This window comes from Heptranchias perlo, chromosome 23 (assembly GCF_035084215.1).
Source record: "Heptranchias perlo isolate sHepPer1 chromosome 23, sHepPer1.hap1, whole genome shotgun sequence".
Taxonomy (NCBI): domain Eukaryota; kingdom Metazoa; phylum Chordata; class Chondrichthyes; order Hexanchiformes; family Hexanchidae; genus Heptranchias; species Heptranchias perlo.
The window spans coordinates 43066834-43078958 of record NC_090347.1 but is presented as its reverse complement, the minus strand read 5'-3'; the positions used below and the strand labels follow the sequence as shown (position 1 = coordinate 43078958).

Below are 12125 nucleotides of genomic sequence, written 5' to 3'. Positions count from 1 at the left end.
GAAGATGTGCCAGTGGTGGATTCAAGCATTAGGGGTGAGGAGTTTTTGGGTTCATGTTCCTAACTGCTGTCTAGTGATTCCTGCTGGAAAGTGTATGTTGTGCATCTGCTGAGGAAAAGTCAGGCCAGTCTGCGATGCACCCTTGGTTGAATAAGCTATGCTGTCCCAGTTCACAGGTGAATGGCCACTTGGAAGAGGCATGAGAGGGTTGCTGTGGGATAGTATTCTTCAATGCCTGTACCTGAGAGGTGGAGGCAACAAGTTGGGAAAAAATTTAGACATGTAATTGGTTCCAAATGTATCTGCAGTGTCGTGTTTGTTGACCTTGAACCCGATGACTTGGAGTACAGCTGGTGTTGACAGAGTTCAGACAGAGGTCAATGCTTCAAGTTAGTAGTGACTATTGCCAGCTGTTTATCTGTAAAATGGGATCATTCAAAGAATCGTAGAAACCGAGGCCATTCGGCCCAATGCACTTGTGCCAGTGCTCGGTCTTGCATGGAGCTGTCTTCTCTAACCCCATTTCCCTGCCCTTTCCCCGTATCCTTTTACATTCCTTTTCAAATACTTATCCACTTCCCTTTTAATGCTAAAGGGATCAACTTAATGCTAAAGGGATCAAGGGATATGGGGAAAAAGCGGGAACAGGATACTGAATTAGATGATCAGCCATGATCATCTTGAATGGCGGAGCAGGCCCGAAGGGCCGAATGGCCTATTGCTCCTATTTTCTATGTTTCTATGTAAATGATATAGCCTCTTCCTCACTAGACCCCTGTGGTAAAACATTCCATGTTCTGATATTCTGACGCTTTTAACTTCCCGCTTTGGGGGAGGGGATTTTATCTTTTTCCTGTGACTGGATTGTAACAATCAGATAAGGGGAATGTGAGAGTGTGATGGGATTACATTGGGACTATAAACTGGTGAACATATGTTTGCAGTGCACCTTTGAGAATTGCCATCCTATTGTGCACTCCGCCCTCTGTCTTGGCATCAAACGTTAACTTGAAAATAATTTTAGCGGGAAAAATACCGACATGGCTTGTTGACAGGTTTTAGTTGTAAAACGTGTCACGCATACTGACAGCAGTGTTTTGAGTGAATGCCTTGGGACAGATGATGTGCACCTTTTTTTAATAGTTTATTCACCCCATTCAAAAGTTGTAGTTCATCCTCATTATGGGAGGGACGTCTGTGTCTGGGAATGGAAATTTTGTGGGCTTTTATTGTTTAAGTTTGACACCAAGCGCACTCAAGTCTCGTGAAGCTTCCCCTGCTCTTTCCCCACATTGCACCTCATTTGTCACCTCAGAACATCTCTGAAGAACCAGTGTTGCATCTTCGGTTCCCACCCCAGGATGGAACTCCAATTGAGATTGTCAGTTTAGTACTGAACTAAATGGCGGGGGGGTGGGGTGTTTGGTGCTCTGGGCTCATGCCCACCAGGACCAGAGTTGGAACTGTCCAGTTTCATTTCATGTTCTGACAGCCATCTAGTCCACAGTGTAGCCTGGAGACTTTCTCCTCTTGACCTGAGCTGGATTGAAACTCAAATGAGGTGACCCACTGGGTCCATTTAGAAGTAATTTTCCTGCTGCACTGCGAGCAAATGTACTCTTTGAATGACCAACAATAGTTACAAAGTAACATGAACTTGCCCATCATAAGTCAGGGAGCTAAACCTGAAGCGAGGTGAACAGTTGCAGTGTCTGCTGCGGAGATCTGCGATACAAAAAACAGTCTTGTAAAGTAATGTGGAGTGGCAGTGCCTTGGATTTGAGTGAACATTGCGGTTACTGAATGGATAGTGTTTCACTTGAATTGAGAAAATTGAATTCCACTTGATGAAAATCCTTGACGTTTTTATGTTTAATTATTAAAATGGAACATTACAGATGGGTGTTTCAGTGTTCCATGTACTTCAGAAATCCTAGGCAGCTTGTTAGTAAGTGCACAGTCTAGTAAGGAACTGAGCCATATCCAGGCGGAGGCGAAATTCATCCCTTGTCTGTACAGAGTGGGCCAATATCAGCCAGGGTGGCAGCACAGACACATCAATTAGCCTCAACCACTCTCAACTTCCTAAGCTGGGAAAGAGGGAAATCAGCCAGGGTCCCAAGCTCCTGATCGCAATCTGAAGAGACTTGCTGGAAAGTGGACATTGGGTGAGGACATGAATTGGAGCTGATCCCCGACGGTTGAATAGCCTGTCAGCGCACCTCTGCCTCGGCCCACACACAGAGAATAAATTGCCACTTGGGATACAGTATCTGTGAAACCGCCCTCAGCAAGAGTCTGTCTCTCCAGAAGAGAGAAGAAATAAATAAATAACTTGCTGTTCACTCCAAATGAATTTTGTGTGTAGCGCTAGTATTGGAATCTTAACTTGGCTGCCTGGCCTGGTTTGTTAAAGTGGATGTTGTGAAACCATAGTGCTGGAACTTTACAAAAAATAACTGCCAGTGCACACAGACATCTTTTTACCTGTGACATTGATATGGGAGTGGGTGGGAGAGAGCTATGCCAGGGTAATGATTCACGCCATGACTTTGGGTGGCAAATAGGGTGAATGCATACAGGCTTCATGGCCGTTTGGGTCAGTGTTACAGCACGTGCTTCTTTGTCAGAAGGTCATGGGTTCAAGCCCCACTTTAGAACTTGAGTACATAAACTAGTCTGACACTCCAGTGCAGAACTGCACTGTCACTGTCTTTCAGGTGAGATGCTAAACTGAGGTCCTATTTGCCCCATCAGGTGGACATAAAAGGTCTCATAGCATGGGAATTCTCCTGGTGTCCTGGCCACTGTTTATCCCTCAGTCAACACAACAAACAGATTATCTGGTAATTTATCGCTGGCTTGCGGGATCGTGCTGTGTGCAAATTGGCTGCCATGTTTGCTGGCGTTCCTGCATGGCAAGTGACTATGATTCAAAAAATGTAATTAATTTGCTGTGAAGCACTTTTGGATGTCCTGAAGGACATGACCGGTACTATATAAATGCCAAGTTTTTTTTCCTGTTATGCTAAGGGCATAACATAACAAATGGAACTTTAGTTTCTGAGCAAAACTGTTTCTTTGCCATATCTGGGGCAATGATTATTGAGGGCCAGTGTGATCAGGAATAAGCACTAATCCGGAGTCCTCACTTTCTGCAACCCCAGTTCAGAGCAACATTGCCTGGGGGCAGGCTGTCCACTCCAGCTCAGGCTATCATGTATCCAAGAGAGAAAATAACTGGGAGTGCAGAGGAGAGTGCAAGGGTTGTTAGCAATAGGAAATTTAGCCCAGCGAACACTTCCCTTTTTCAGATCAGCCGTACTTTCTCACTATGCCCATCAACCCCTTCTCTCTTCAGAAACATATCCAAAACACTCGACCCCATTTATGCTGTCCATTTCGACAATTTATTTTTAACCCTTTTGGGTGAAAAAGTTCTGCCTGACATCCCTTAGTCCTGACTTTTTTTAATGTGTGTTCCTGGGATCTGGACCCTTGAGTATCACCAAAATCTGAAGCTTTATTTCAAATAAAGTGGTGTGTATTGTGAACTGAAGTGGCCATCGTCCACTGTAACCAGTAACTGAAGTGTAACAGGCCATTGCCCACTGTAACCAGTAACTGTGTGAAGTGAAGCCTAACCGGCCATTGCCCAGTGTAACCTGTCACTATGCGTTATCTCCGCAGGTTTTAAACGAGGAGTGTGATCAGAACTGGTACAAGGCTGAGCTGAATGGAAAAGATGGCTTCATCCCCAAGAACTACATCGAAATGAAACCGCACCCGTAAGTGAGAGCGTTTGGCCAGCCTTCCCGAACACTGACGGGGTGGGTAGCATTGGGTTGTCTAATCTTGTGGTGGCACTTGTTGGCACAGTGTGATTCATGTACACAGCGTTCCCATCCCCTCAAACAGAACTCCCTTTATGGAAATGGCAACACTTAATTTCTGTGGAGGAATGTCCCATTCTCCTTTAATGCTGTTTCAATAGAAGTAACTTACAGCCAGAGTCCTGGTGCATCAACAAGCTTGCACTTTGTCCTCTTGTGTGAAAAAATAGCTCTGTATTTGTTCATTTTAACTGTACTTTGAACTGCTCCAGTTGTCTCTAACTGGAATTTAGCAGTGTCTGATATATACCCTATGTGTGTGTGAATATCATTTCCTTATTGTGTCTTGAAGATACTGAATCTTAAACATTCAGGTAGGACCTGGAGCTGTTCATTTTTCTTTCCAGTGCTGTTCACCATGATGATTAGTTTGTGTACTTCGCTTACCTCCACTATCCTTCTCCTTCTGGTCGCAAAATGAGCCCAGTGATTAGTGGGAAGTAGGTGCAAACCAAGCAGTGAATGCCTCAACAGATGGTGCTAGGAAGGTACTTTGCTGCTCGCATTTAAGGTAATTGCATGGTTAAAGGGCCTGCTCTTTTATGGGTTTTCTTCAAAGCAGTTAATTTTCTGTTGCGTTTAGAAGGTTGAGCGGTGATACAATCGAGGTGTTCAAAATGATCAAGGGATTTGTTAGGATAGATAGAAACTATTTCCTCCTGGTGGGAGAGTCCAGAACAAGTGACACAATCTTTTAAAATTAGAGCTAGACCATTTAGGAGTGAAATCAGGAAGCACTCTTTCCCACAAAGGGTAGTAGAAATCTGGAACACTCTTCCCCCAAAAGAATGTGGATTCTGGGGGTCAATTGAAATTTTCAAGACTGAGGTTGACAGATTTTTGTACAGGTAAGGAGGGTATGAAGGAATATGGAGCAAAGGCTTGTAAATAGAGTTGAGATAAAGGTAAATAAAGATCTAATTGAATGGCAGAACAGGCTCAAGGGGCTGAATGGTCTCCTCTTGTTCCTGTGTTCAGGACAAACTTTACTAGTAGTTTAGGAAACATAATTGGCAAAATAAGCTGAAGGGAACTTGAGGCACATTTGGCAGTTAAAAACATGAGCTAAGTGACCCCCAAACAGCAACTACTGTAAAGTAGACTACTACATCGTAAACTGAGTGCAGACTCGATTGGAATAGACTGTCACTCAGGACAGTGAATCCAGACTCGATTGGAGTAGACTGACTCCGCGGTGAATGCAGATATGATTGGAGTAGACTGATTCTGTGGTGAATGCAGATTCGATTGGAATAGACCGACGCTCAGTGTGGTGAATGCAGGTTCGATGGGAAGAGACTGACTCTCGGTACGGTGAATGAAGGTTTGATTGGAAGAGACTGACTCTCGGTACGGTGAATGCAGGTTCGATGGGAAGAGACTGGCCCAGGAGTAGGCATTTGGCCCAGTAAACCTGCCTTGTCACCGTAACGGGTCTTTTCTCTAATCCCAGTTCCCTGTCCATTCTCCATATCCCCAAGTACCCTTACTTTTCAATTGAGCACTTATCTCCCATTTAAACAGGTCAATCGATTTTTCGTCTGTGGTCTCTTGGGGCAGTATATTTCAGAAGCTCACAACTTTGGTGATAAATTTGTTCCATGGATTTGCTTTTAACCTGGTATGGCTCTAAATCTGAGATCCTGTCCCCATCTTCTGAATTCTCCTATTACAGTGTTGTCCGATATATTATGGAATCCAGATGTGGCTAATTGCATTTCTGATTAAATTTTTAAAAAAGAGTAATGAACATAGTCATTGGGCCTGTGATCGCAATACTCATATTCGCAGGTGTATGCATGTGAACTTTAACCTTTTTGTACGTTTGTTGGTAAAGTGGTACTGTGAAAAGCAGAGTGTGCGAGTGTTTTTGATCATTGTGAGTGCGTTACTTCCTTGGTCACTGATGGTGATTAAGTAAATATGCACGTGACGTACATTTACCTGTACTGTGAGAGTGTGTAAGGCGTTTTCTACTAAAATTAGTGCACGTGGCTAAAATAGTGTCACCGTAGCCTCACCTGTGGCTAGTCAGCGATTTCTATTGGGCAACACTGGCCCGGCTGGAGGGAAGTGTCGCTCTCTATCTACGCTGTCCAATCCCTTAATTATTTTGATCAGATCGACCCATAACCACCTCATCTCTGGGGATATAGCCCAAGTTTATCCAATCTCTCATCTCAGCTCAGTCCCTCCATTCCAGGTATCATCCTGATCCTTGGGCTTTCTCCAAGACTGAAATCTCCTTCCTATAGTTATGCACCCAAAACTGAATGCGATATTCCAGCTGAGGTGTCAGCAGTATTTTCTTAAATTTATATTCTATACCCCTTGTGATGGAACCCATCATCTCGTGATACCGTTTGCTTGTCTTGGTAGCTGTAAGATAGCTTTTCTTGATGTACATTTGAACTCTTAAATCCCTGTATTCATCTCCACCCACTCCCAGTATTTCCCTCTGCCATTCTTATGTTCAAAGTGTGCTACCCATGCATTGTTGTAACAAACTACATTTGCTATTGTTTTACTCACTCGCTGAATGCATCTATATTTTTGCATTTTCCTGCCCACCTCTTCACAATTCACTGCACCTCCTAGCTCAGTATCCTCTGCAAGCTGCAGTCTAACCACCTCCCCTTGACGTTCAACGGCATTACCATCGCCAAATCCCCCACCATCAACATCCTGGGGGGTCACCATTGACCAGAAACTTAACTGGACCAGCCACATAAATATTGTAGCTGCAAGAGCAGGTCAGAGGCTGGGTATTCTGCAGCGAGTGACTCATCTCCTGACTCCCCAAAGCCTTTCTACCTTTCCTGACAAGGCACAAGTCAGGAGTGTGATGGAATACTCTCCACTTGCCTGGATGAGTGCAGCTCCAACAACTTTCAAGAAGCTCGACACCATCCAGGACAAAGCAGCCCGCTTGATTGGCACCCCATCCACCACCCTAAACATTCACTCCCTTCACCGGCGCACTGTGGCTGCAGTGTGTACCATCCAAAGGATGCACTGCAGCAACTCGCCAAGGCTTCTTCGACAGCACTTCCCAAACCTGCGACCTCTACCACCTAGAAGGACAAGGACAAGGGCAGCAGGCACATGGGAACATCACCACCTGCACGTTCCCCTCCAAGTCACTCACCTGTCTGACTTGGAAATATATCGCCGTTCCTTCATCGTCGCTGGGTCAAATTCCTGGAACTCCCTACCTAACAGCACTGTGGGAGAACCTTCACCACATGGACTGCAGTGGTTCAAGAAGGCAGCTCACCACCACCTTCTCAAGGGCAATTAGGGATGGGCAATAAATGCTGGCCTTGCCATGTCCCATGAACGAATAAAATAAAAATCCAGCTCATAAGCATTGAACAAACTAAGGCACCGATCCTGGGAGGATGTCACTTGTTGCCAGTTGTGGCTTCAGGCATTGGCGGCTGCAGTCCATCATCCCAGGTGACCAGATTCCTGATCCTTTTTGTGCCTTTGATGGTAATGGATGTTGTTGCTGGGAATAGAACACTCTTCACTTCAAGCACTCCCACATCAAGTTTCGCATGGAATAGTTGCCTCTTCACTGTCCCAACATTGTGTTTCAGCCGAACTACAAGAATGCACCCCCCAACTGCACTGGATGATCCAATTCCCCCACCAACCACCAACAGTGAGCCCTCAGAGTGAGCTTGCCCATCAGACCCAAGTTAGGGACATTGTTGTGTTGAGTCCGTGCTCAGTGGGGTCAATGCTGGCGTTTATGCTCCACCTGAGCTGCCTCCCTACCTATTTCATCTCACCCTATCCGTGTACCCTTCTATTCTTTTCTCCCTCACGTGCTTATCTAGTTTCCCCTTAAATGCATCAATGCTATTTGTCTCAACTATTCCTTGTGGTAGCAAGTTCCACATTCTTACTGCTCTTTGGGTAAAGAATTTTCTCCTGAATTCCCTATTGGATTTGTTAGTGACTATCTTATATTTATGACCTCTAGTTTTGAGCTCTCCCACAAGTGGAAACATCTTCTCTGTCTACCCTATCAAACTCATTCATTATCTTAAAGACCACTATTAGGTCAGCCCTCACTTTTTTCTAGAGAAAAAACCCCCAGCCTGTTCAGCCTTTCCTGATAAGTATATCCTCTCAGTTCTGATATCATCCTTGAGTCTTTTTTTGCACCTTCTCCAATAACTCTATATCATCTTTATAATACGGAGACCTGAGCTGTGTGTTGAGGCTGCCTAAACTCCCTCCCATGGGATCCGACAGCTGGCAGGCTGAGGCGGCTTTCATCCCATTGGACTGGATGAGATTGAACAAAGTTGCTGATTCACAGGGAGTGGATTGATCCAAGCCTGGAGCGGTGGCAGAACATGGATCATTCATTCCAGCATCTGTTCAGTATTTGGTAAATATGGTTGCAGTTACTGGTTATCTTAGCAGCAGGCCAGTAAGATGACAATGCTCCATTGTAACTCTCATTCATTCATTGTAACAAGTCATTTTTTAATTGTAATTCACAGTCATTTCCTGCAGTCCTCAGTGATCATTTGGGCAAGTGAAAAATTAGCCAGGCTCATGTAAATAGGGCATTATTTCCATGTTTGACAGTGTCAAAGCTTAGTTGTGAGGCTCCCATGGTCTTAATAACTCACTGTCTAGGCTTACACATGGAGACTGGCATTTGACGAGGCACGTGTGGAACTGTATCCTAGGATGAGCAAGGCAGTCCTGTTCTGTATACACTGATGGTACCTGCACAGGGCAGCCCTGTTTGTTCTGTGTACACTAATGGTATCTGCACAGGGCAGCCCTGTTCTGTGTATACTGATGGTATCTGCACAGGCAGCCCTGTTCTGTGTACACTGTGATACTGTTCATGGCATTCTTATCTATACCATGCACTCTTTCACACGGTGGTCACTAAAGCACTGTATGGGTTTTACATTTGTAGCAGAAGACTCTTATATCCTTACTATCACTTTCTTTCGGACTTGGCGTGTATCTTTTTGTTTAATATCTGTAGCAAATCTGTAGCAAATCTGCAGCTGCTACGTTCACAGTGTGCTTCAGTTGCTATCCGTTCAACGGGTCAGTGAAACCCTGTTGTTATCAGCTGAGACAGGCGGACCTTGAGACCTGCCGGGGCACCTAATGTACTGCCTTAGTCTTCCTTTATATACATTACGGATGTGGCTTAACACCCACCAAGGGCAGTAAAATTTTCTTTTTAAAAAAAAAATCAATGCATCAGTCCACGTGTTTCTAGTGGCGTGGGGATCAGCTGATGTCAAACACTTGGCTGGAGAGGCAATGGGCTCAGTTCTGACTGTCTCGAGATCCTCTCCTTTAATAATTTGACAATAGCTAGTGGAAAGCTTTGTGGCCCACAGTGTCTGCTATGAAATTCTGTACTTGTGGGGCTACTTATTCTGTAAGGTGTTTAGCTAAAGAGGAATACCATTCAGCTTGCATCAGGCTGAAATTCCGTTTGCACAGATAGGAAATAGCTCATAGAGCGTTCATGGTTATGACTCTCTGATGCCGTGTGATAAATTGGCTTCATGGTCCAAATTTCTCAGTACCAGCTTAAAGCAAGTCGGCCTTGATCATTTGTGCTGAGTATCACAGGCAGTGGTTCCCTGGCCAACAACCCATGGAGTTTGATTGTTTTCACCTCTTCAAATTCTCAAAATGCTATGATGGGATTTGAAGTTGCATTCTCTGGAATCTTAGACCAGCCCACCTAGGATCATGTTGTAACCCATGGCCACTCATAACCTGGGCATTGCATGCTATGTTCTTTCCATTTCTGAGGTAACCTGCTGCCTCAATCAGCATTTTAAATGTCACTGTGGCTGGATTATTTCCAGTTACTGGTGATGCTGTCTGCAACAAAGATTTGACTCACCGAATAAAGCTGGTTTTATAATCAGTTTAATCTGCAAATGTAAATTGGGTATAATTAGCGTATTTAATTAGCCGATGAAGCATTAATTTCAGGAAAAGGCCTTTTTGCAGTTTGTTTTTCTAATTATACCTATGTCAACAGAGTTATGTGCTCCCTTCCAGAGCAGTTTTTATATTAATTTGTTCCATCCCCCTGCTCCTCTACTTTTTCCTACCCCCTCACACCACACCCCCGAATGGTTTTAGGCTGACTTTCGGATAAACGACAGCTCCAAGTGCGGTGTTCGACTGGGCCTAGCCAGTTTGAGTTCCTTGAACCTGACTGTGCAGCAAGTCAGCAAATCAAACCGAAGCCCACAAAACAGTGCAGGCATTTTGCAAACTTCCTGTGTATTTAATCTCAAGACAACCTTTACCAGCAACAGGTGAAGAGAAGACAAAATACACAATGGCACATGTTATCTATGCGTAAGGCCTTTCCTGTTCAAATACGTTGGAAAATGTCAGGAGTGCGCCTGAACAATCGTTGTGGTTAAATGGATCAACAGTTTGCACTTTTATAGTGATTGTTACATAGAGAGACACCTCAAAACTTTACAAGGCAATGGGTAGCAAGTAGACACCAAACAGACGGGGAAAGGGAAGAAGGTCAGGAGTCATGGTCTTATGAGACTTTTGAAGGTCAGGAGCAGTGGCAAGGCAGAGATTCTGATGGAGGGAGTTCGAGGCCTGAAGGAGAGACAGCCAGTGGTTGAGTGGGGAGCAAGAAATAGACTGGAGGACCAGGTGCGTAGGGCTGGAGGATGTATGTAGATGGAGAGGGGAGAGAGAGGCAAGGTCGTGGTAGGATTTGAAGGTGGGACACGAAGCCAGTGGAGCTTGACAAATACATGAATGATGGGTTGTGTGTGAGGACAAGGGGGGCACAGCATTCTAGATTAGTTACAGTTTATGAATGATGGAAATAGGGAAGCTAGCAAGGAGAGTGTTACAGAGCCCCTGCCCTGAGTTGCTAAAAGCATGGATTAGGGTTTTGGTGTGTGAGCAGTTGAGGGTGATTTTAGGGAAGTGAAAGAATGCACTCTCGATGAGTGAAAGGATGTGGTAGTGGAAGCAGAGCTCACAGTCGAGCACCATGCCCGGATTCCACACCTTCGGGCTTAGCCTAAGGTGACAGGAGAAGTGTATGAAGTCGAGACAGGAAGCACGTAGGTGTTTGTAGGAGCCAAAGGAGATTGCTTCGGGTTTGCTGACGTTAAGGTGAAGTAAGTTTCAGCTCATCCAGGTCTTAATATCAGATCGTAGTCGGAAACAGTGGCAACGGCAGTGGGGTTGATGGAGGAGATGGTGATGTGGAGCTGAATGTCATAGTATAAGCTGACCCAGTATAACATTACAGAAGGCAGCATGTAAATGATGAAGGAGCAGAGGGCCAAGAATGGAATCCTGAGGCGCATGAGATGTAAAGTGCAGCACAGGAGGAGAAGCTATTGGAAATAATGTAATGTCTGCAGTGCAGCAGATGAGAGTGGAACCAGGAGAGAGCAATGCCACAGAGGTGGACTGCAGAGGAGAAATATTCAAGGCGAATGCTGTGATTTACGGTGTGGAGAGGTTGAGGAGAGATGCTGATTCAGTCTCTCAAAATATCATTGGTGATATTGACCAGTGCAGTCTTGATGCTGTGACTGGGTGGAAGGAAGACTGATGGGGCTTGGAACAGGGAGAAATGGGAGCAGAATTATGAGGCACGCACTTTTTAAAAAGTAAGAGAAGATTGGAGATTGGGCAGTAGGTGGAGAGGGTGGAAGGTTGGAGATTGGGCAGGAGGTAAAGAGGGAATGCACTTTAAAAAGATTCAGGATACATTGGAATTGCATGCATTGTCAGAGTTTCATTTGCATCCTAAAGTATCTGGGGTTTGGACTGGACCAATTGCTTTCTAGTCCCTTCTAGCTATGCCGTGTAGTATTAGAGAGGTGTAAGTGGTTTAAACCCAGACATACAAGAATTTTCTTTCCTTGTCCATTTTCTCCTGAGCTGCAGGCATGAGTTCCTTGCTGCATTATTGATCCATGGACATGGGGTGCCCTTCAGTGTCTCGCCCATGTGGTTGTTCATGTGAGCCTCGACAGTGATTTCATTTTTTGGGGGCATCGTAGCCAAACCTGTGCTTGCTTAACATAGAATCATAGTATGTTACAGCACCGAAAGATGCCATTTGACCCATTGTGTGGCTCTTTGAAAGAGCTATCCAATTAGTCCCACTCCCCTGCTCTTTCCCCATAGCCCTGTAAATTTATTCCCTTCAAATATTTATCCAAA

The 12125-nt window shown here is 44.8% G+C and overlaps 1 protein-coding gene across 1 annotated transcript in view; it reads left to right on the top strand.

The window, feature by feature from the left end:
• The window catches only part of LOC137341280 (growth factor receptor-bound protein 2), a 178478-nt gene that overhangs the window by 109326 nt on the left and 57027 nt on the right, over positions 1-12125 (top strand). Inside the window, exon 2 of the mRNA XM_068004385.1 lies at positions 3691-3788. Coding sequence (XP_067860486.1) covers positions 3691-3788 — 98 coding nt within the window. The remainder of the gene's footprint in view (positions 1-3690; positions 3789-12125) is intronic.